The 26,651-nt window shown below is 42.1% G+C and overlaps 1 protein-coding gene across 1 annotated transcript in view; it reads left to right on the top strand.

Annotated features, from left to right (window-relative positions):
• The window catches only part of manba (mannosidase, beta A, lysosomal), a 101,450-nt gene that overhangs the window by 14,776 nt on the left and 60,023 nt on the right, over positions 1 to 26,651 (top strand). The window contains exons 4-5 of the mRNA XM_060851655.1: positions 8,297 to 8,467; positions 15,970 to 16,093. Coding sequence (XP_060707638.1) covers positions 8,297 to 8,467; positions 15,970 to 16,093 — 295 coding nt within the window. The remainder of the gene's footprint in view (positions 1 to 8,296; positions 8,468 to 15,969; positions 16,094 to 26,651) is intronic.

Below are 26,651 nucleotides of genomic sequence, written 5' to 3'. Positions count from 1 at the left end.
ATGAGTTAGTAAATTTGCCGATGACACAAAGGTTGGAGGTACCGTTGATAGTATCGAGGGCTATTACAGGCTGCAGCGTGACATAGACAGGATGCAGAGCTGGGCTGAGAAATGGCAGATGGAGTTCAACTGGATAAAAGCGAAGTGATTCATTTTGGAAGGTTGAACTTGAATGTTGAATATAGGATTAAAGACTAGATTCTAGGCAGTGTGGAGGAACAGAGGGATCTTGATGTTCAAGTGCATAGGTCCCTCAAAGTTGCCACCCAAGTGGATAGAGTTGTTCAGAAAATATATGGTGTTTTGGCTTTCATTAATGGGGATCGACATTAACAGCTGCAAGGTTTTGCTGCAGCTCTACACGTTCTTAGTGAGACCACACTTGGAATATTGCCCAGTTCTTGTCGCCCTTTATATAGGTAAGATACGGAGGCTTTGGAGAGGGTGCAAAGAAGGTTTACCAGGATGCTGCCTGGACTGGAGGGCTTGCCTTATGAAGAAAGGTTGAATAAGCTCGGACTTTTCCCTCTGGAGAGGAGGAGGAAGAGAGGAGGCCTGATCAAGGTATACAAGATAATGAGAAGCATGGATAGAGACAGTAGCCAGAGACTTTTTCCCCAGGATTGACTGGCACGATGGGTCATAGTTTTAAGATATTAGGAGGAAGGTATAGAGGAGATGTCAGAGGTAGGTTCTTTACACAGAGTGTTGTGAGTGCATGGAATGCATTGCCAACTGTGGTGGTAGAAGCAGAGTCAGTAGGGACATTTAAGCGACTGCTGGATATGCACATGAACAGCAATGAATTGAGGAGGGCGTAGGTTAGGTTATTTTATTTTAGATTAGGAATAATCCTTGGACAACACCATGGGCCGAAGGGCCTGTTCTGTGCTGTACTTTTCTATGTTCTATTACCCCATGTTTACCATGACAATTTACCTAACCTGTGGGAGGAAACCTGACGTGGTGTGGGAGCACCTGGAGAAAACTAAGGCAGACACAGGGAGAATATGCAAACGCCACACAGACAGTTACACGAGGCTGCAATTGAACCCGGGTCCTTGGTGCATTGAGGCAGTAGTGCTAGTCACAGTGCCGCCACATATAAACAAACCCTTAGTTGAAGGATCAGTAACAAGGGGGCACACTTAAGGTGAAAGGTAAAAGGTCTAGAGGAGACTTGAGGAAAGACTCTTTCACGCAGAGGGTGGTAGGGGTCTGGAATACATTGCCTGGCAGAATAGTTGAGGCAGGACATCTCACAACCTTTAAAAAGTACTTGGGTGAGCATGTGTAGTGTCATAATATTCAAAGCTATGAATTGAGTGGAATGGAGGGCTCATGAAGATTTGATGTACATTTGGATGGGCCAAAGGGCGGCTTCTGTGCTGTACAATTCTATATCATCCCCCCTTTCTATAGTAATTGACTTCTTGATCTATATTGCAACACAGCCTCCTATTGACACATGATCAACCCTCTCTTGCTTATAGATACTATACACTGGAACATTGAGCTGACAATCCTGTTTCTTCTCGCTCAACTATGACTCTGTAAGAGCAATGATATCTCATTTCCATGCATGAATAGGCTTGGGCTGTTTTCCCTGGGCCGTCGGAGGCTGAGGGGTGACCTTTTAGAGGTTTATAAAATCATGAGGGGCATGGATAGGCTAAATAGACAAAGTATTTTCTCTGGGTTGGGGGAATCCATAACTAGAGGGCATAGGTTTAGGGTGAGAGGGGAAAGATATAAAAGACACCTTCCCTTTCTAAATCCATTCTGACTTGTTCTAATCCGACCCTGCACTTCCAAGAATTTAGAAATCTCATCCTTAAGGATGGATTCTAGATAATATCAACAACCGAGGTTAGGCTAATCGGCCTGTAATTTCCCATCTTTTGTCTTGATCCTTTCTTGAACAAGGGGGTTACAACAGCGATTTTCCATTCACCTAGCACTTTCCCTGACTCCAGTGACTTTTGAAAGATTACAACCAAAGCCTCCACTATTTCCACAGCCCCTTCCCTCAGAACTCTAGGATGTAGCCCATTGGGGCAGGGAGGTTAATCTGTTTTTAGACCTTTCAGCTCTTTTAGCACTTTCTCTTTTATAAGAACTACCACACTCAACTCTGCCCCCTGACTCTCCATAATTGTTGGGATATTACTCGTGTCTTCCCCTCTGAAGGCTGATGCAAAGTACCTATTAAGTTCTTCAGCTATTTCCTTATCTCCATCACTAGCCTTCCAGCATCAGTTTGGAGCGCCCAATGTCTACTTTTGCCTCTGGTTTGTTTCTTATGTATTGAAAGAAACTTTTACTATCCTTTCTAATATTACTGGCTAGCTTACTTTCATATTTGATCCTCTCCTTCCTTATTTCTCTCTTTGTTATCCTCTTTGTTTTTGTAACCTTCCCAATCTTCTGGTTTCCCAGTGCTCTTGGCCACTTTATAGGCTGTCTCTTTTTCTTTGATATATTTCCTGACTTCCTTTGTCAGCCATGGCTGTCTAATTCCACCCCCCCCCCCCAAAAAAAACAGATAATCTTTCTTTTCTTTGGAATGAACCTCTGTACAGTGTCCTCAATTACACCCAGAAACTCCTGCCATTGTTGCTCTACTGTCTTCCTCACTAGGCTCTGCTTCCAGTTGATTTTTGCCAGTTCCCCTCTCATGCCCCTGTAATTACTTTTATTTAACTGTAACACCATTACATCCGATTTTACCCTCTCTCTTTCAAACTGCAGACTGAACCCTACCATGTTATGATCGCTGTCTCCTAAGTGTTCCCTTACTTTAAGATCTTGTATAAAGTCTGGCTCCTTACATAGCACTAAGTCCAGAATAGCCCCTCCCTTGTGGCTCCACCATGAGTGTTCCAAAAAGCCATCCTGTAAGCATTCCATGAATTCCCTTACTTTGGATCCACCGGTAACGCTATTCACCCAGTCCACCTGCACATTGAAGTCCCCCATGATCACTGTGACCTTGCCTTTCTGACATGACATATCTCTTTCCCAGTACATCTTGTGTCCCTGGTCCTGACCACTGTTAGTAAGTCTGTAGATAACTCCCATTATGGTTTTATTGCCTTTGTGGTTCCTCAACTCCACCCACACAGACTCCACACCATCTGACCCTATGTCATTCAGTGCCATAGATTTAATTTCATTCTTAACTAACAGGTCAGCCATGCCCCCTCTGCCCACCTGCCTGTCTTTTTGATAAGGTGTAAATCCTTGGATGTTTAACTGCCAGTCCTAAACCTCCTGCAACTATGTCTCTGTAATGCTAGCCACATCATAATCATTCACAATGATTTGTGCTGTTAATTTATCTACTTTTTTACGAATACCATGAGCATTCATGTAAAGTGCCGTAATGCTAGCTTTCTTATTATTAGAGATATTGAAAATCATAAGATGTCCTAAGTTCTCCTTCCTTTTGCTGCATTCCTGGCCTGTCTCAAGCTTAAACCCAGCTGCACACATGCTATCCTGCTGCCTCTTTTTCCATCTAACTCCATACTCTCTGTTGCTTTCCCTTTTCCTCCCCCGACTCAGAAGTTTAAAGTCCTACTAACCACCCTATTTATCCTTTTCGCTAGAACACTGGTTCCAGATCTATTCTAATAGAGACCGTCCCAATGGTACAGATCTCCCTGGTTCCAAAACTGATGCCAATGTCCCATGAAATGGAGTCCCTCCTTCCCACACCAATCCCTTAGTCACATGTTTACTTCCCTAACTTTCTTATCTCTATGCCAGTTAGCATGTGGCTCAGGCAGTAATCCGGAGATTATGACCCTTGAGGACCTGTACTTAATTTCCTTCCTAGTGCTTGATAATCTGCAAACAACCCAAGTGCTGGCAAATAGAACTATATTAGTTTAGGCAAATAATGATTGCTCCGATGAGTATTTGTGTAATCTAAAGGCTTTCTTTGGCTCAAAGCTTGAAGTTCATTATTGACATTAATGTAATTAAAATGGGAGGATTTGTTGCTACAAAATACATTTGTCATTATTCCTAAATGTCTGTGTAAAATGACTAATCAGCAGTCCAACCATGCATTACCCTTCGGATTAAGGGATAGGCATACTTATAAACTGGTCTCTCATTCATCCAGAAGAGTACTCAGTGGAAGTGATGCGACATGTTTGAAGAGCAAATTGATGGGAATGTGAACTCAATTGTTCAATGTACCTTGGTGAAAGCATTACATAGAACATATAGTGTAGAAACAGGCCATTCAGCCCAACTAGTCTATGCTTTACATGAGCCTCTTTCTACCCGACATCATCTCGCCCTGTGTGCACAACTTTATATTCTTTTGCACCCTTATGCCTTTATCTAGCTCTTCTGTTGAAGCATCTTCACTATTCTTAACCAGATTTTAAAAAAAATATTAGAAAGCACCTTCCAGCCCATGACCACCACAACTTAGAGGGACAAGGGCAGCAGGTGGAAACATGGGAACACACTGTGTGCACATTCCTTGAACCACACATTGTCCAGTCTTGTGATACATCAATTTTTCTTTTGTGTCGCTGGGTCAAAATCCTGCTATTTCCTCCCTGATGGTAGTGTTGGTCAACCTACAGCATTGGGACTGCAGTGGTTCATGAGCTCAGCTCACTACCATCCTTTCAAAGGGCAACTAGGGACGAGCAATAAATTCTGGCCCAGCCAGGAACACTTATCTCCCATGAGTGATTTAAAGAAACACAAGTTTCTACTGTATTCCCTTTTGGATTTATTAGGATTATCTTAAATTTATGCTCTCTAATTTTTGTTTGCTTCAAATCCAAAGATGTGCAAGTTAGGTGAATTGGCCATGCTAAATTGCCCATAGTGTTCAAGGATTGGAGAAAGGTCAATTTTGACGGTATTAGGCAAGAATTTTCAAAAGCTGATTGGAGGCAGATGTTCGCAGGTAAAGGGACGGCTGGAAAATGGGAAGCCTTCAGAAATGAAATAACAAGAATCCAGGAAAGTATATTCCTGTCAGGGTGAAAGAGAAGGCTGGTAGGTATAGGGAATGCTGGATGACTAAAGAAATTGAGGGTTTAGTCAAGAAAAAGAAGGAAGCATATATCAGGTACAGACAGGATAGATCGAGTGAATCCTTAGAAGAGTATAAAGGAAGTAGGAGTATACTTAAGAGGGAAATCAGGAGGGCAAAAAGGGAACATTAGGTAGCTTTGGCAAATAGAATTAAGGAGAATCCAAAGAGATTTTACAAATATATTAAGGACAAAAGGGTAACTAGGGAAAGTATAAGGCCCCTCAAAGATCAGCAAGGCGGCCTTTGCGTGGAGCCACAGAAAATGGGGGAGATACTAAATGAATATTTTGCATCAGTATTTACTGTGGAAAAGGATATGGAAGATATAGAATGTAGGCAAATAGATGGTGACATCTTGCAAAATGTCATATTACAGAGGAGGAAGTGCTGGATGTCTTGAAGCGGTTAAAGGTGGATAGATCCCCAGAACCTGAACAGGTTTTTTTTAGATTAGACTTACAGTGTGGAAACAGGCCCTTCGGCCCAACAAGTCCACACCGACCCGCCGAAGCGCAACCCACCCATACCCCTACATTTACCCCTTACCTAACACTACGGGCAATTTAGCATGGCCAATTCACCTGACCCGCACATCTTTGTGACTGTGGGAGGAAACCGGAGCACCCGGAGAAAACCCACGCAGACACGGGGAGAACGTGCAAACTCCACACAGTCAGTCGCCTGAGTCGGGAATTGAACCCGGGTCTACAGGCGCTGTGAGGCAGCAGTGCTAACCACTGTCCCACCGTGCCGCCCACGGTGTACCCAAGAACTCTGTGGGAAGCTAGACAAGTGATTGCTGGGCCTCTTGCTGAGATATTTGTATCATCGATAGTCACAGGTGAGGTGCCGGAAGACTGGAAGTTGACAAATGTAGTGCCACTGTTTAAGAAGGGCGGTAAAGACAAGCCAGGGAACTATAGACTGGTGAGCCTGACCTCAATGGTGGGCAAGTTGTTGGAGGGAATCCTGAGTGACATGATGTTCATGTATTTGGAAAGGCAAGGACTGATTAGGGATAGTCAACATGGCTTTGTGCGTGGGAAGTCATGTCTCACAAACTTGATTGACTTTTTTGATGAAGTAACAAAGAGGATTGATGAGGGCAGAGCAGTAGATGTGATCCATATGGACTCCAGTAAGGCATTCGACAAGGTTCCCCGTGGGAGGCTGATCAGCAAGGTTACATCTCATGGAATACATGGAGAACTAGCCATTTGGATACAGAACTGGTTCAAAGGTAGAAGACAGAGGGTGGTGGTGGAGGGTTGTTTTTCAGACTGGAGGCCTGTGACCAGTGGAGTGCCACAAGGATCTGCTCTGGGTCCTCTACTTTTTGTCATTTACATATATGATTTGGATGTGAGCATAAGAGGTACAGTAGTGGACAGCGAAGAGGGTTACCTCAGATTACAACAGGCTCTGGACCAGATGGACCAGTGGACTGAGAAGTGGCAGATGGAGTTCATTTAAGATAAATGCAAGGTGCTGCATTTTGGGAAAGCAAGTCTTAGCAGGACTTATACACTTAACGATAAGGTCCGAGGGAGTGTTGCTGAACATAGGGACCTTGGAGTGCAGGTTCATAGCTCCCTGAAAGTGGAGTTGCAGGTAGATAGGACAATGAAGAAGGTGTTTGGTATGCTTTCCTTTATTGGTCAGAGTATTGAGTACAGGAGTTGGGAGGTCATGTTGCGGCTGTGCAGGACATTGGTTAGGCCACTGTTGGAATATTGCGTGCAGTTCTGGTCTCCTTCCTATCGGAAAGATGTTGTGAAACTTGAAAGGGTTCAGAAAAGATTTAGAAGGATGTTGGAGGATTTGAGCTATCGGGAGAGGCTGAACAGGCTGGGGCTATTTTCCCTGGAGCCTCAGAGGCCGAGGGGTGACCTTATAGAGGTTTATGAAATTATGAGGGGCATGGATAGGATAAATAGACAAAGTCTTTTCCCTGGAGTGGGGGAGTCCAGAACTAGATGGCATAGGTTTCAGGTGAGAGGGGAAAGATATAAAAGAGACCTCAGGGGCAACTTTTTCACGCAGAGGGTGGTAAGTGTATGGAATGAGCTGCCAGAGGAAGTGGTGGAGGCTGGTACAATTGCAACATTTAAGAGGCATTTGGATGGGTATATGAATAGGAAGGGTTTGGAGAAATATGGGCCAGTTGCTGGCAGGTGGAACTAGATTGAGTTGGGATTTCTGGACCGAAGAGTCTGTTTCCATGCTGTACATCTCTATGACTCTATGTGTAGATAAGGTGCATTAGTCAGGAATAACTGTAGAGTGATAGGGTAGGGAAATGGGTCTGGGTGGATTACTCTTCGAAGGGTCGGTGTGGACGTGTTTCCATACTGTAGAGATTCTATTATTCTATGGTATCTGGTTGGCATGGACAAGTTGGACTGAAGAATCTGTTTCCATGCTGTACATCTCTACCACTCTGTGACTCTAAGTGAAAAAAATTAAAAGTAAATGAGACCCTTGATCAGCCATTTTAGAGGGAAGTTGGGGGACCACATTGCTGTTAGCCTGGTGTAAATATACCAGACTGGGTTAGGATGGCAGACATTCTTCCCTCAAGGACTGAAGTGAATCAAATGGGTTTTTCCAATAATGCAATGACTTCACGATCATCAATAGAATCATACAGCATGGAAACAGAGCCTTAATAATTAGTGGTTTTTATTCTTCCAGATTTATGTAATCAGTTGAATTTAAATTCCCCAGCTACTGTGGTAGGATATGAGCCTTTGTCTATGAATTATTAGTCCAGGCAATAAAGCGATTTAATGAAGGTGATTTTAAAAATCAGCCAGGCTGATATTTAATGACCTTCGCCTTCACATTTGCAAATGTGTGTCTGATGAAGATGTTGAGTTTGTTTGCGAATTCATTCCTGATCAATGCGAGTGTTCAAGCCCACTTAAGACAATCACTTGGGTAGGGCATTATAAACCTACTGCTCTATGTGGATCCAACACAGTTGATAGCTGCTTCCTGGATTCCTTTTCACTGAACTTGGTACCAAGTGAAATCTCCCATATCATTTCTTATGTTGTTCAAGTGGTTTATTTTCAGTACTTTAAGTGAATAAGTTTGCATTTATTATCGACAAAGATATCTGCCTGCTTTAAAATAACGATTGTAAAGGCCAATCTGTTTCAGAAATGTGTGCCGAACATTTTCACAAGTCTTTGATTTTCCTCTTTTTCTTAATTACTTCAGACTTTTGATTCTACTGATGTGATCAGAGAAAGAAACTTCATCGAGGTCCACTTTTTATCTGCAGTCTCTTATGCAGCACAGCAGAGTTCACAACATAGCGAATACCCAGTGCCTCCTGAATGTCCTCCTTTACAGCAAAGAGGAGAATGTCATGTCAACTTTATCAGAAAGGTATGACCCAAGAAAACTCAATTGAGAACATTTTAATTTTTAAACTGAACTTTATGGTAATCATGATGGTGAAACTGTCAGGAACAGTCATTGTTAGTCTTTTGACTCCACACAATCACCTTTAAATAGAGAGATCAGAAGTTGCTTCCACAGCATGTGCTGGTGAAATGTCTCCTGGACTGCAATTATTTCAAAATCATGAACTGAAGAGATTTTGCACTGTTGTGCTTATTTCTAATGATGGGCCACAAGAATCTCAAGTACTGGTTCACAATCATTTATTCATATGAACACTAAGAGAACCTGGACAGACTAACTCGTACAGTTAAGATAACTCACCTGCAGCCCAACAACCCAGCTGGGGATAGTCAATAAATGCTGGCTTAGCTTGTAATCGCATGAAAAATAAACCATTTAATGTTATTGTTTTGGAAGAATTGCAGAGAAATTGTACCTCTGGCATGAAATGTTATATAGAAATTTTAGGGAAGAACTTGGGACAGTTAGAGAGTATAGTTGTGGCACCCTGGGCCTTATCAACAGGGGCATAGACTACAGAGGAGCAAGGACGTTATGATAAACCTGTGTTTAAAAACAAAAAAAAAATTCAGCCAGTAAGGTAATTGATGAAAGAAGCAATGGTGACATGAGGAAAACTCTTTTTGGTGCAGTAAGTGGTTAAGGTATGAAAGTGTATTTTTGTTAATGTATGGGATGTGGATATCACTGGTTGCCCTTGCAAGGTGGTGGTGAGCTGCTTTCATGAACCACTGCAGTTTGTTTGGTTTGGGTAAACCCACAGTGCAATTATAGAGTTATAGAGATGTACAGCATGGAAACAGATCCTTCAGTCCAACTCATCTATGCCAACCAGATATCCTAAACTAATCTTGTCCCATATACCAGCACTTGATCCATATCCTTATAAGCCCTTCCTATTCGTATACCCATCAAGATGTCTTTTAAATGTTGTAGTTGCACCAGACTCCAGCAATAGCTCTGGCAGCTCATTCCATACTTGTACCACCCTCTGCGTGAAAAAATCTTTCCCCTCTCCCTGCGACATATGCCCTCTAGTTCTGGACTCTCTCACCCCAGGGAAAAGACCTTGTCTGTTTACCCTAGCCATGCCCCTCATGATTGTATAAACCTCTAATTTAGAGAGGGACTTCCAGGATTTTGGCCCTGCAATATTGATGGACCACTAGGAATGCCCTTGGAGTGCCTGCTGCAGATACAGTTATGGTATTCAAAGGGAACTGGCTAATTATCTGAAAAGAGGAATGTACTTTGGAGTGTCTCTGCATGAAGCTTAACCTTCTGAGAGCCAACACAGACATTAACGGCCAATGGCCTCCCCTGTGTTGCAGTCATTCTGTGACTCTTTAAAAGTAAATTGTTTAAATCCAAGCTGTAGGCTAGACTGATAGTATAAAATTATCCGATAAGCCATTTTGGGAACAGCTTCTGAATGTTAGGGTTAGAACTTCCTTTGCATGTAAATGGCTGTTAACATTCTGTTTGTGCACCTGCTTGATCAGATATAATTAATTTTGCAAAGATACTTACCACATAAATTAATTCTTGATACAACTTTGTGATGTTGGAATGCATCAAATGTATAATATGCACCTATTGGAAATGTAGCATTTTATTTTCTGATTTCACTTTTTCTCTTCTGCTTGTTGACATTGTCATGATCTCCAAAAGATTCAGTAATTTACTGAAGAATATAACAGCGAGGTTCTGTGGTTTAAAACAAATTAATTTTGCTGTAGAGGAATCAAATTAACCAACCACTACTAAATTTAAAAAATGGTCTTATCTAATTACTTTAAAGTAGTTTTCTATGTAAAGTGCTACACAACATAACCATAGATATTCCAGACTAAAATCCCCTTCCTCTTTCCACTATGACTATCCTATGAAGTCCCCAGATACCTTGTCAGTTTGTTAAAAGTTATCTGGTTTCTTGTGATTAGCTCCAAACTTTGCCACACCTGCTTTGTAAGGTCTGGAACTTTAAAGGTCAATCCTGAACTTCAGTCTGAATTTCTGCATGTCGTAACTTCAGTTCGCAATCTCGTATCAAAATAATGAACGTTGCTAAATGTTTTGAAACATATCGGGTAACAGTAACTTAAATAACTTGGGCTGAGGGTATTATATGTCCCGTGAAGTTTAGAAAAATATTAGATGATCACATTGAGATGTAAAAAATCTTAAGTGACTTCAAATGGTAGGTGCTGAATAGCTGTTTCTCTTGGCTGGTGTATCTAGAATTGGGTGTCTAAGTCTCAGCGTAAGGGTTTGGGACTGGGATGAGCAGTTTCTTCACTCAGAGGCTTGTGAATCTATTGCATTCTATGCATTAAAAAACTGTGGATGCTCAGACATAGAGTACGTTCAAAATTTAATTGATAACTGGAAAGTTGTAGCTGAGGTAGAGGATTAGCTATGGCATTGAGTGGCTATATAGTGTGCTTCTATTTCTTGTGCTTGTATGTGATAGTGTTCTTCATTTTGTACAGAACATAGAACTACTTAGGGAGCAGGAACTGGAATCCTTTAAGTGTTGTGCAGAATTAATAATTACACCTCATCTCATGCACTTCATGTTTCTGAATGATCTTTGCCCAAGAGACGAAGAGGAAAGGGCTGATTACTCCAGACTTGCTGATAGAAGTACAACTGGAAGTGCTTGTAAGGGCCTTGATTTCTTTTAAAGCTACATATAGGAGCTCTAAGCTTCTTGGAAAATTCCTGTAGTATTTATATGAGGAAAGCAATCTGATCCCTAATATGCAAAAGTACAGCAACTGTGAATTGGTTTTCATTCCCTGTCACAAGTTTAACGTTTTGAAACTAACTGCTCCTACATAGAATATTGCACAGTTCATTTCAGGCCCTTTAGCTCGCCATTTATGCGCTAACCTTGATACTATGCTAAATGAATCCCATCTGTCTGGACGTGATCATGTCTCTCTGTTGTAGTAATGTTTATAAAACTCAAATTTAGAAGCAAGTCGATCAAATGTAGAAGCAAATCAATCAAATTTATTAAGTCACAAGGTTTTGGGAGGGACAGTGTGATTCTGACCCTAATTGCAGGACTTGACCGTGCCATCTCTCCCAGAACAACAGGTACAGCAGTTTTTATAATCTGGATGACATGTACAACAAAAGCCCGCGAAAGATGGTTTCTTGTGTTCTGTGCGTGTGCACACAGTTTGATCACGAGTTTGACCCACCTGGTGAATTGGTCAATAATCACAAGGCAATATGTCTTCCCATGGGATTGGGAAAGCAGTCCTGTAAAATCTATCTGTACATGCTCCCAGGACCCCTTTGAGCATGGCTGGCACCCCATTCTAGTTTTAATGGGCCTGCCTGGGTTGTGCTGGGCACACGTCACACAGCGGTGACAGAATCAAGCTATATCTCTGCCCATTCCTTCCCGATACTGGTTATCATAGCATCATGCCCCACATGGGAAATGCCATGGTGTAATTGCATAAGAGTACGTTGGATGCACGCTGGGGGCAGGACCTTGTCATTCAATCTCCAGATACCTTCCTCGTCTGGCATGGCCCCCTGCACCTTCCACCTGGCGCATTCACCCTCGGGGGTATCACCATGCGATTGGGTGATGTTTATAGGATGGATGTCTTCTGTCTCTAGAGCTGATTAAGAATGTGCCATTCAGGATTCTGTTTATCTGGTTCCTTCTGATGGACCTTGACCTTCAACACCGTAGCCTCCAATGGGAACTCACTGGTCTCCTGTAAGATCTTTATTATCTGCCCACGCTTGACCGGGGTGCCCCCTGTGGTGACAAATCCTCATCTTCCCTAAACTGTATGTAATCATGGGCAATCCCGAACACGTATTTACTATCGATGTAAATGTTAATATTCTTCCCTGTCACCTCCGTGAAGGCCACAAACTCCACCAACTCGGCTGACAGACCTACTTGCATTCACCCCGCTCAGATAACTTGTGGTTCGGCGTTCACTACTTCCCATCCCATTCGTGGCAAACCATCTACATATTTCCGTGAGCCATCCACGAACAGGATCTTGTCTGGTGCCTCCATGGGGTACATCCTTTATCCCACTTTCCCCTACTTTTTCATCCACATTCCCACATACGTGGTTCGCCATTGCCTAACATCCCTTCTGGGTTTTCCCGGATATCTCGTACAATGTTAACGGATTTGGTTGGTGGCAAAAGAACAGCCTCCCATTTTGCCCTTCTCCTGTTAGAAACCGTGCGTAATTTTCCTGTATTTAACATTTCTACAAGGGTGTGTTTGGTATGCAAAACTATAAACCCTCACTTCCCACGTGGCACAGTCTAAAGCAGCTATGTATCTGGGCAAGCCATTCACTTTGGGACCCTCAGCACTAGAGTAGTACCCTATATATCGCTGTTTATCACCATGGAGCTGGGTTACTACTAATGAGTAAAAACCTCCCTCTTCATTGCAGTAAATGTGAAAGTCTTAACCAGCGTCTAACCCAGGAAACATTCTGGGTAAACCACTTTTGGATCCTCTCCAAATCCTTAACATCCTTCCTATAGTGTGGCAACCAGAACTGTATACGATAGTTAAGATGTGGCCTAACTAAAATTTTGTAGAGCAGCAACATGACTTACCAAATTTTATACTCCGTGTCCCAATCAGTGAAGGCAAGCATGCCATATGCCTTCTTTACCATCTTACCTACTTGTTTTGCCACTTTCGGGAGCTGTTGACCTGCACACCAAGATCCATCTTAGAAAGGGGACGAAACGTTTGCAACAAAAACTCCCAGCTCAGCGAACAGAACCACAACAACGAGCCCCCGAGCTACAAATCTTCTCACAAACTTTGAAGATCCATCTGTATATCACTGCTCCTAAAGGTCCTGCCATTTACTGTGTATGTTCCTCTTGCATTCAACCTCCCAAATGCATCAACTCGCACTTGCCTGGATTAAACTCCATCTGCTATTTCTCCACCCCAATTTTCCACTGTTCCCTACCTTGCTGTATTTTTGACGAACTTTTTCATTATCCATAACTCCTCCAATTTTCATGTGCTCTTCAATCCTACTAATCAGACTAGCTAAATCATTTATATGTAGAGGTTCCAGTCCTGATCTTTCAGAACACCACTGGTCACTGATTTCTAAACAGAAAAACACCCCTCCACAACTAACCACTGTCTTCTATGTCCAAGCCAATTTTGTATTCAACTTACCTCTTCACTGTGGATTTCATGTGACTTAATCTTCTGGGCCAGCCTACCATGAGGGACCGTGTCAAATGCTTTAGTAAAGTTCATGTAGACAACATCCACTGCCTTACCCTCATCAACCATCTTTGTCACTTACTCAACAAACTCAAAGGGGAATTTGATAGGATGCTATTGAGACAAGACCTACCCCACACAAAGCCATGGTGGCTATCCCAATTGGATCAATTCTTTTCCAAATGCAATTAAATCCCATACCTAAGAATCTTTTTTCAATAACTTCCTACCACTGAGGTAAAGTTCACCAGCCTCGAATTTCCTGAATTTTTCCTGTTGCCCTTCTTAAGTAAAGGAACAATATTCTCCAGTCTTCTGAAACCCCGCCTGTGGCTGAACAGATCTCTTCAAGACCCGAATAATCTCCTCCTTTGCCTCCCTCAGTATCCTGAGGTGTGTTTTTCAAGACATCCAACCCCACCTTTCCTCCCCCCCCCATTAATATCAACATATACCCGCTAATCTTAACATTCACCATGTCTTTCTTCGTGAGTGCCAATGCAACATACTTCCTCTGGCTCCATGCATGACTTCCCTCTTTTGTCCTTGAATGGACCGTACCCCTTCCCTAGCTTCTAATAGAATGCCTTGGGACTCTCCTTAATTCTATTTGTCAAGGACATTTCATGGCCCATTTGATTGGAAGGAGAGGCTATATAGGCTGGAACTATTTTCCCTGGACTGTGGGAGATCAAGGGTTGCGTTTATAGAAGTTTATTAAATCATGAGGGGCATAGATAAGGTGAATAGCCAAGGTCTTTTCTCTACGGTAGGGGAGTCCAAAACTAGAGAGTATAGATTAATAACCTTAACCTATACCCTCTAGTTTTGGACTCCTCTATTGTGGGGAAAAGATTTATAAGGGTCCTGAGGGGCAATGTTTTATGTAGAGTGATATGTGCATGGAATCAGCTGCCAGAGGAAGTGGTGGTGGTGGCAGGTACAATAGCAACATCTAAAGTACATTTGGACAGGTACGTGGATAGGAAAGCTTTAGAGCAAAATGAGCCAAACATAGGCAAATGAGGCTAGTTTAGGAAACCTGATCAGCATGGGTGAGTTCAACTGAAGGGACTGTTTCTGCGCTATATGCCTCTACGACTTGACGTATGTGAAAGAATGTGCATTTATTTAGCATCCTATCAAATTCCACAGAATCATCCTAAAGACTTCACTGTAGTCTTTTGGTTTAAGATGGAGTCACATGTTATGTAGATGAAACTGAGTTGCCATTTTGTGTATCTCAAATTTGGTGATGGAAGAAAGGATATCAGCCAATGCAATGTGGTCTCCCTGCACTATCCATTAGAACACATAGAAATGACATAACATTTCAATCAAAAGCCAAGACCTCTGACAAGCTTATAAAAGCCATGATGTCCCAGCTTGTCTGGGTGGGTTGCTGACATTACTTTATAGTCTCCTTTTCAATCATGATCTTGTACATGTGTGGAGTATAAAGGTTTAGAATGATGGTTCTACATTCACTGTTTCCTTGATAATGTTCCCCAGATAGCTTGTTTCTTCCTATTCTCATCAGAGAAGGGCGGTACGGTGGCTTAGTGGTTAGCACTGCTGCCTCACAGTGCCAGGGACCCGGGTTCAATTCCTGCCTTGAGCAACTGTCTGTGTGGAGTTTGCACATTCTCCCCATGTCTGCATGGGTTTCCTCTGGGTGCTGTGGTTTCCTCCCACAATCCAAAGATGTGCAGGTTTGGTGAATTGACCTATAGTGTTAGGTGCGTTAGTAAAGGGTAAATATAACGTACAGCAATGGGTCTGGATGGTTTACTCTTCAGAGGGTCAGTGTTGACTTGTTGGGCCGAAGGACCTGTTTCCTAACTGTAGGGAATCTCATCTAATATAATCTAGTAAACATCCCATTCTGTGGTTTCAGCATTATCCGATGGAAATTACAGACTAGCTCCAAGTATGGTGACAGTGAAATCATTTCAACTGGAAACACTAATTTTAGGAGAAATGCCTCTCAGACAATATTTGTGAATAGACCCACTTATGACAATTTTTTTTAAAAAACACTTACTTTTATCTTGCCATTCTATTAGTATTTAGGCAAACGTTCAAATAGCCTGTTCCTACTCTAATTCATATGCACTGAACTAACAGGTTCCTGAGATCGCAGTTAACAAATGCAGTAAAATGAATACTTTTGATTTATTTAACACCTTTGTGCATTAACTTTTAGGAGCAATGCTCTTTCAGCTGGGACTGGGGTCCATCGTTTCCTACACAGGGAATCTGGAAAGATATAAGGATTGAGATGTACAACATCTGCCACCTGACATATCTCACAGCAACTACTATTTATGGTATGAGGTTTACTAATTTTGTCATGAAGTGTGAAGATCTTTTATTTAGTTGTATTTAATGTCATTTAAAGAACCAGTGTATGTTTATGACATTTTGAAAGTTTGATGGAACCATTTTCTTTTCTCTTTGGTAGAACATAACTCTTCATGGTGTCATTTTAACTCATTTAAAATACTTTAGTTGCAGAAGACTGTCATTTAGTTTATAGAATCTGCTTGTCAAGTGCTTTACTAACGTCCAAGTTGTTTAAGTCTTCAAACATTGTTTATTGTTAAGTGTAATGTACGTTACTATTTAGAATCCTGACAGTGGAAGTAGGCCACTTGGCCTTTTGAGTCCATACTGACCCTTCAAAAAGCATCCCATCTCTGACCCTATTCCTGTAACCCTTCATTTCCCATGGCTGATCCACCTACCCTGTACATCCCTGGGCATTATGAGCAATTTAGCACGGCCAATCCATCTAATCTGCATATTCTTGGACACTGTAACGGCACTGTTTACCTCTATCGACAAAACCCTAGCCAGAGAAACAATATCCAACCTGCTGGACATACGGAACAGACAACAGGGCGTTGAACCTATTAACAAAGATGGCATACTTAAACTACTAGACCTGTGCCTCACAACACACTTCACATTCAACAACCAGATATATGAACAAATCAACGGAACACCCATGGGCTCACCGATCTCTGGACTCATAGCAGAAGCAGTAATGCAAAGGTTAGAACAAACAGTCTTATCGCAAATACAACCCAAACTCTGGGTCAGATATGTAGACGACACCTTTATAATCATCAAAAACACAGAAATAGAGAACACGCACCGGATCATCAACGCCACACTCACAGGAATCCGATTCACTAGAGAGGAAGAAAAGGACAACCAGCTCCCATTCCTAGACGTGATGGTACAGAGAACACCGAACAGAGAATTCACTACAAAGGTATACAGAAAAGCCACACACACAGACCAAGTCCTGAACTACGAAAGCAACCACACAACACACACAAACGAAGTTGCATCAAGACACTGTTCAAAAGGGCCACAACACACTGCAGTACACCAGAACTGCAAAAAGAGGAAGAACACCTATACAATGTATTCACCAAAAACAGATACCCGCGCAATTTCATCAACAGATGCCTAAGGGAAAGACAATGGAACGAGGACATACCGCAACCCAAAGGACTAGCCACACCACCATACATCAGGAACATTTCCGAACTGACAGCCAGACTGCTGCGACCACTAGGACTCATAACAGCACACAAACCAACAGCCACTCTCAGACAACAACTCACCAGAGCGAAGGACCCGATACCCAGCATGAGCAAAACCAATGTAGTGTACAAAATCCCATGCAAGGACTGCACAAAACACTACATAGGACAAACAGGAAGATAGCTAACAATCCGCATCCATGAACACCAACTAGCCACGAAACAACACGACCAGCTATCCTTAGTAGCCACACACGCAGATGACAAACAACATGAATTTGACTGGGACAACACAACTATTATAGGACAAGCCAAACAGAGAACAGCCAAGGAATTCCTAGAGGCATGGCACTCATCCACAGATTCGATCAATAAACACATCGACCTGGACCCAATATACCGACCAGTACAGCGGACAGCAAGAACTGACAACCGGAAGCGGCAGAGACAAGCCACTATAAATGCCGGAGGAAACATCACAGAAGCGCTTCACAGGAGGCTCCCAAGCACTGAGGATGTCACCTAGACAGGGGACATAACGTTTGCAACACAAACTCCCAGCTCGGCGAACAGAACCACAACAACAAGCACCCGAGCTACAAATCTTCTCCCAAACTTTGAATACTCTTGGACAGTTAGAGGAAACCCACATTGACACGGGGACAATGTGCAAACTCCACACAGGCCGATGCCCGAAGGTAGCGTTGAACCCAGGTCCACGGCATTGTGAGGCAGCAGTGCTAAATTTTTAAATAGCAACATTTTGTGCATGTGTTTGAAATAGTATAATGAAGGTAATAGAAAGTGCGATAAAACAAAGTTCGTTGTGGCTAGATAGTAAAAAGATATGGAGGCAAGATTTGTAGAATGATTTAAAATACAGTGAGACCACGATCTCACTGGTTAAACAGGCTTGAGGAGCTGAATGGCCTCTTCATGTACGTCTCTTTTAATTCATTTTCAGGATGTGGGTGTTGCTGTCAGGACTAGCATTTATTACACATCTCAAATTTCCCTTGAGAAGTGGTGATGAGCTATCTTCTTGAATCACTGCAGTCCTTGTGCTGTAGGCTGACCCATAGTGTCCTTAGGAGGGAGTTCCAGGCCACAGCCCAGTCACACTCGGAAAGTATTTAGAATTCATTGCATATAATTAATTTTTTAATAATTATTGAAACATTCAATAATGTGATTAGAGAAATGAAATTATACTCTGTAGTTGGCTGGTTTGCTCTGGTTATGTGATTAGGAGAAAGTGAGGACTGCAGATGCAAGAGATCAGAGTTGACAGTGTGTGGCTGGAAAAGGGCAGCAGGTCAGGCAGCATCCAAGGAACAGGAGGATTCATGAAGGCTTATGCCTGAAACATCGATTCTCCTGCTGTCAGACGCTGCCTGACTTGTTGTGCTTTTCCAGCACCGCACTCTAGTCATGTGCCTTTTCTGTGCAGCCATTGAGCACTCATCACTTGACAAATGATAGCAATGTGAGGATTTTCAGAGCTGTAAAAGAGTCAGGTACTGAAAGGAGACCAAGGAAAATATGATTTCAAACAATAGTCTGTAATTTTCAATTATTTTGTGATTCAAAATGGCTGTGCATTTTCCACTCCCTCTCAACATGAAAGGAGACATGAGGTAGAATTGGAATTTTTTTCAACCTTAGATGACAGAAGTATGAAAAAGCTATGGAATAAATTTTTTAAAACTTGAGCAAATGTAGCAACGCTGCTACCAGTGCTGGTGAACGAGTGCTGTAACCCTGATCTCAGTGAGGAGCAGAGAAGCCAGACTGTGGAAATGTTGCAGAGCTTGAAGACACATTTGAACTTTAAGGCATTTATAAATAATTTGTGTTCACCATCAGAGCTAAGGAGGAGAGGGACAATAATACTAAAACTCAGATATAATAATATTATAAAGGTAAAGTTGCTATACTCTTGCAAGACCATAGGGCTGTTGTCTCATTAGACAGAGCTAACTGGTGGTTATTTAACCTGAGCATCACCATGCCCTTGGGTGATGGGATAGATTGGAAAGCAGAGTCCTTCATGATGACCCTAGCTGGTGCAGGGAAATTGAACCCACGTATGATGGTATCACTGTGCATGACAACCAGCCATCCATCTAAACTCATGATAATGAACATACAACCACACTGATACAACTAGCTGGATCCTGAAAGCTTGGACAACTGACAGCTGTTCTCATCTGAGATAGGATTGGACATAATGAGAACAACCAACTGGACAAAAGGAGCACATAATTTGCAGCCCAACCAGCAGAAATATTAAGACCAGTGGGCGGGATGTAAGTATTGTGAGTAAATCACATAAAAGAGAAGGCAGCATGTAGAAAACAATGCTCTAACTTCAAAAAACTGAGTCACTTTGTAGTCAAGTAATTCACCAGAAAGAAGCAAAGCAAGCCTATAAAGATAGCTGGTGGCAAGATTTCAACCAATGATTCTGACAGATCCCTCTTTACTAAACAACAGATTGTCATCATCATCAGGTCTGAAGCTTTTGAGTGGTTTTTGACTGTTATACTGATGATTGCAGAAGGAGAACAGCAATTGAATGTGAACTTGCCAATGTAAATGGAGCAAATCAGTGGAGACCCTAGAGGTGTATAGAAGTACAGAGTGAGAACTTAAGAAAGCAATTAAGAGAGCAAAGAGGGGGCATGAGAAAAACACTGAATGAATTAGCTTTATTGTCATGTCCAGGACATTCTGGTACAACACTCGTTTCGTCAGTGCGAATTGACTAACACAATTGACAAATTGTAGACGTTGTTTGGATAAGCACAAATTTCCTACTGAATAGTATAGCAATTTTCTATAGCTATCTTCTACAGCACGATTACCTTTGGCGTTTTCCATAGCGTGATTTTCTATAGTGCGACGTTGCAGAGGAGCACAATTGTCATGTTATACCAGAATGCACTTACAACTTGCCACATACGGCACCAACTTAGGAGTAAGGTACCTAGTTACAGATTCTTCATTACAAATTCGTAGGAAAAAAAATTAGAAAACCCAAAGAAATAAAAAGTCCAGAATTACAGACTGTAGGAATACATTAGAAAATAGAGAAATAAGAATTTCAGAATAATAGTCTTTCAATTCAGTCCACGTTGGCACCTAGCCTCTAGTCCATGTTGGGTCTTGACTCCAGACTGTGCTGGGCTTCACCTTGAGGCTGAATGACTACTCTAGAATCACCTTGAGGCTAGAAGTCCATGCTGAGGCTACGTGGGGCCGAGGGGATGACTTGCTGAGTCCGCGCTGAGGATAGGAGTTCACAACATCAGTGAGAAGGAAGAAGACAGATAAAAAGCACAAAAGGAGAGAAAATGAGAGAAGAAACAGACAAACGGATGAGCTCCGGCTGAAGCATACTACTCTGCCCCCACCTTAGAAAGTCGTTAGTGTAAGTACATCAGGAAGAAGAGAATAACCAGGGAAAGAAGAGGGCTCATTAGGTCTGAAGGGAAAATGTGTGCGAGTGAAGCTGGAGACTATTGGTAGAGTGTTAAACGAGTACTTCACATATGTCTTCACTCAGGTGAAGTAGGGTGTAAGAACAGAATTTGAGGGGATAATGGCCTGTGAGTTTCTTGAGTAGTTTGATATAGGGAGTGAAGTGGTATTGGAGGTTTTCTTGGGTTTGAAAGTGAAAAAATCCCCAGGGCTGGATGAGTTGTATCCCAAGTAGCTGTTGGAGATCAGGGAGGAAATCATAGGGACCATGACCAAATTTTAAATGCACCTCCAGCCATGGGAGATGTGCCAGGAGACCAGAAGGCAACTAATGTGGTTCAACTTTTCAAGAAAGGTGGTGGAGATAGATCAGTGGACTATAGATCAGTGAATCTCACATCAGCGGTAGGGAAACAAGTGGTGCAAATTCTGAAGGAGAAAATTAATCTCCATTTAGAGAGGTAAGGTTTGATCAGGGTTAGTTAACATGGCTTTGTCAGGGAGATCATGCCTAACATGTCTGATGGAATGTTTCAAGGAGGTGATCTTGTGGTTGGGGGCAGTGCAGTTGCTGAAATGTATCAGTAAGGCTTTTGAGAAGGTGGGAAACATAAGAAATTGATAAAGAAGGTAAAATCACATGGCATTCAGAGTAACTTGGCAAGTTGGATCCAAAATTAACAGGAGACTGGGTGGTAAGACATAGGAGTGGAAGTAAGGCCATTCGGCCCATTGAGTCCGCTCCGCCATTCAATCATGGCTGATGGGCATTTCAACTCCACTTACCCGCATTCTCCCGTAGCCCTTAATTCCTTGTGACATCAAGGTAATAGAAGGCTACTTGTGTGCCTGGGACCTAATGTTCAGTGACGTACCACAGGGTCCTTATTGTTCGTAATATATGTAAACAATCTACATGAAAACATGGAAGGAATGACAGACAACTTTGCGAATGACACAAAAATTGGCTGTAGACAGATTGGTGCGATAAGTGGGACAATGGCAAATGGAATTTAACCGTGATGAGTGGGAGGTGATGCACTTTGGAAGAAGGAACAAAACAAGGGCATTCTCAATGAATGATGAGACACTAGAACACTTAGAGCACATCTTGGGGTGCTTGTCCACAGATCCCTGAAGGTGGCGGGGTAGGTCAATAAGTTAGTTAAGAAGGCATGCGGGACACTTGCCTATATCAGTTGTAACATAGGTTTTAAGAGCAGGGAGATCGTGTCATACAGGACTTTGGTGAGGCCACATTTGGATTAATGTGTGCAGTTCTCGTCTCCACACCATAGGAAGGATATGATTGCATTGGAGAGGATGCAGAGGAGATTTACCAGGATTTAGTGGAGCAGTTTAGGTATGAAGTTAGAAGATAGACTAGATAAGTTTGATTTGGAGGCTGATATAGCTAAGTTCGGTACCCATAGGGAGAGCCTCAGCCGGGACCTTGGGTTCATGTCACATTACAGGTGACCACCATTGCACTATACACACACACAGATACTCCTACACACACACACACGCTCTCTCACATACACACATGCACACCAAGGTACACATACACACGGACACACATATGCACAGACGTGCACACAGACACCCACACCCTTACAGACACACACACTCATATATACACACAGCCATTCCTATACACAGACATACACAGACTCGCACACAGACACCCACACACGCTTCCACACTCTCACATGCACCCCTCACAGACTTGAGACACTCTGCACTTACTACACACACACACATACACTTTCTCACACTCACAACCCCAACCTAGACAGACATACACAGACAGACAAAGACCCACATGTACACATATATTTTGTAGGGTGATTTTGTACTTTCAGGGTTACATTGTACTTTGCTCAAAAACTGCATGCATTCATGTAGAACTCTTAGCTCAAAAACTGCATGAATTTATGTAAAACTCCATTATCTCACTTTTTAGATTAGAATCATTCCAAGCATCATGACATAGACAGAGAACACAGAGGGCCAGCACCTTCAACATATTGTCTAGCTACCACCATTGTTAACAGCTAACCCGAGAATGCGACTTTTGAAAAAAAGGTTTTGTGATTTACACATGAAAGAAGTGAAACAATCACAGTATTCTAACAGATGAAAGGCTTAACATACAATCAATTTTTCAATGTATAATTTCAGTTACATCACACTAAATTTTTGCTATAAATTCTGTGCGTTAGGATTGAGCCCTCCACTATCACCTGATGAAGGAGCGTAGCTCCGAAAGCTAGTATGCTTCCAAGTAAACCTGTTGGACTATAACCTGGTGATGTATGATTTTTAACTGGATAAATTCAGGTTGTTTTCTTTGGAGCAGAGAAGGTTAAGTGGGAATCTAATAAAAATGTATTAGATTATAAGGGGCATGACAGTGTGAATAAAAAGCAGCCATTCCCTTTAGTTGAAGGGTCGATAACAAAGGGGTAAATATTAAAGTGAAAGACAAGAGATTAGAGGGAACTTAAGAATTCTTTTCACCAAGAGAGTGGTGGGGGTGGCAAGCACTGCCTGGAAGGGGAGTTGAGGCAGGAAACCTCGCAACCTTTTAAAAGGTACACTCAGATGTGCACTTAAAAGTATCATAAGGTATGCCCTAGTGCTGGAAATTGGGGTGAATGCAGATTTAGTGAACTTTAGTGGTAGATCCTAAAGGTCTTTACTCCTTCTGATGCAAACAGTGGTTACTGTCAGATGAAACTGAATTAAAGCAGCAGTTGTCCAACTAAAGTTTTGATGCCATTTGGGAGATCCAGATGGTTGAGCATATCATTTGACATTATTTAAATATCATTCTTGAGTCTTGGGTATCGCTGGCCGTGCCAGTGTTCATTGCCTGTCCCTGGTTGCCTTTCCAGTTCTGGAGAAGAATATCAGTACAGACTGCACAAAAAAGTGGTGCTGTTGTGGAAGATCTGGTAATCAGTGGATGTGGAGACATAATGGAAGAGGTCATTGCAGATCAGAGCGCGCCAGGTGAACTGAAATTGATAATGAGAAAGATACTGTTGTACTTGACTTCATACATGCTCAAAGAACTGAGAGCAAAAAATTTCATCTGGATCTTGATAAGGTGAGAAATGCAGCAACCAACAGATGTGACAGCAGTGCAGTAACTTATTAGATTTTATGACCTATGTAGCAAAGTTTTCACTTATTTTGTCTTCCGAATGAAACTCTGAGAGCTCGCTGCTTAGGGTGTTATGGTGGAAAATTTCACAAAAAACTAATGACAACAGCACCTGCACTAATGTACCATTGTGTCAATAATAAAGTAACCTTGCAGCGTAATACCAACAGGACAGGACTTGGATTTTTATGCTGTGCAGACAGCCAGTTGCATTGTCATTTATGATATTAACCCAAGCTAAGTGATATGCTCAGATAGATGGCTGACATCTTTGCTTGTGAGCATTTTAATCAAAACTTGTTTGGGAGAGACCATAAAGCCGTAAGAAATAGTAACAGGAGTAGGCCATTCAGCCTGTCAAGCCTGCTTCACCATTCAGTAGGATCATGATTGATCTAACATTCCTCAGGTCCACTTACCTGCCCTTTCCCCACACCCCTTGATTCCCTCAATGATCAAGAATCTATCTACCTCAGCCTTAAATAGGACTCTGCCCCAAACACACTCAATCCTCTGAGAAAAGAATTTTTTTTCATGTCAAACTTAAATTGCTGCTTCTTTATTCTGAGACTGTGCTCTTATCCTAGATTCCCCCATGAAGGGAAACATCCTCTCAGCATTTACCTGTCAAGCCCCTAGAGAATCCTATATACGTCAATGACATGAGCTCTCGTTCTTCTAAATTCCAATGAGTAGAGTCTCACCCTGTTTAATCTTTGATCATAAAGCAAGTCCTCCATACTGGGGATTATTACAGTAAACCTTCTCTGAAGTGCCTCCAATGAATTAAACTTGTCCTGAAGTAAAGGGACCAGAATTACTCGCAGTACTCCAGATGTGCTTGTATAGTTGCAGTCAGATTTCCCTACACTTATATGTGAATCCCTTTAAAATAAGGACCAGCATTCCATTGACCTTTCTGATTTTGTGCTAGCTGTGTGTTTCATGTAGAGATACCTTAAAATCGCCTTTGTATTGCAGCTTTTCTCCATTGAAATAATACTCTGTTCTTTTGCTGTACCTTCTGAAATGAACAACTTCACATTTTTCCACATTATGCTTGACTTGCAAACCTTTTGTCCACTTAATCTATATCTCTATAAACTGTTCATGTCCCTCTTGCAACTTGCCTGTTCACTTTGATACAAAAAATAAGCTACAAATTTGGATTCAATACATTTGTTTCCTTCCACCAGGTCATTGATATATATTATAAATGGTTGCAGTTCCAGCATTGATCCCTGTGAAACCTCATTGGCTCCAGGCCACCAATCTACAAAAGAACCTGTTATCCCCCTGCTGTTTCCTGCCCATTAACTAATTCTCTATCCATGTTAATATACTGCCTCCAACACCACAGGCTCCTATCTTATGAGTTAGTGTTCTGTCAGGTGCCTTATTAAATGCTTTCTAGAAGTCCAAATATAACACATCTGCCGATTCTACTCAAACCACTCTGGTTGAGACTACTTTGAAAATCTCTAATAAATTTGCGGGCGTCACGGTGGCACAGTGGTTAGCACTGCTGCCTCACAGCGCCTGTAGACCCGGGTTCAATTCCCGACTCAGGCGACTGACTGTGTGGAGTTTGCACGTTCTCCCCGTGTCTGCGTGGGTTTCCTCCGGGTGGTCCGGTTTCCTCCCACAGTCACAAAGATGTGCGGGTTAGGTGAATTGGCCAAGCTAAATTGCCCGTAGTGTTAGGTTAGGGGTATGGGTGGGTTGCGCTTCGGCGGGTCGGTGTGGACTTGTTGGGTCGAAGGGCCTGTTTCCACACTGTAAATCTAAAAAAAAAATTAGTCAGACACAATTTCACAATTGACAATGGAGTCTGACCATAAGCCACTTCAGGTATTTTCCTTAAACTACTACTTTCTGCTCTAAAGTGTCTGCAAAAAATTAAAAATCATACAACACCAGGTTATAGTCCACCAGGTTTATTTGGATGTAAAAACTTTCGAAGTACTGCTCCTTTGTCAGGTAGCTGGTGAGGCAGGATCACCGGGCACAGAATTTATAGTAAAAGATCAAATGAATCGAAACCTGCAACCCCATTCTGAGTGATTAATGATTTAACAACAATCTAGGTTTGTTCAATACATCGCATCAGTTGTATGACACTTTGATCTTTTATTATAAATTCTGCATCTCACGATCCTACCCCACTAGCTCCTGATGAAGGAGCAGCGCTCCGAAAGTTTGTACCTCCAAATGAACCTTTTGGACTATAACCTGGTTTTGTGAGATTTTTAACTTCGTTCACCCCAGTCCAACACTGGCATTTCCACATCCTGTCTGCAAAACATGGTATTACATTTGCAGAAATATTACCTGAATGTGACATTCAAACAAGCAGAACAGGTATACTTCGACAACTGCTGATGAAGGAAGTTGAGGATGTTAATGCTAAAATCTTCCAGAGCAACAGCTTGACATACTCTGATGGTCAGTAACCCAGCAGAGATTTTGACTCTGAAAAGCAAGTACCTTTCTGAAATCAAGCAATGTAAGGAAAAAAGTACAAATCTCTCACGGCTGCAGGAAGAACTGATGAAAGGATAACCTTACAAGGGTACGCCTGTAGCTATAACAGAGTAGTGGATGTTCGGAGACGAAGTGATAGCCTAAGAAGGACATTTTGTACAAAGGAAGCAGTCATTAACCCTAAGTTGATAA

This window comes from Hemiscyllium ocellatum, chromosome 36, assembly GCF_020745735.1.
Source record: "Hemiscyllium ocellatum isolate sHemOce1 chromosome 36, sHemOce1.pat.X.cur, whole genome shotgun sequence".
NCBI lineage: Eukaryota > Metazoa > Chordata > Chondrichthyes > Orectolobiformes > Hemiscylliidae > Hemiscyllium > Hemiscyllium ocellatum.
This window is presented reverse-complemented; position numbering and strand designations above follow the sequence as displayed.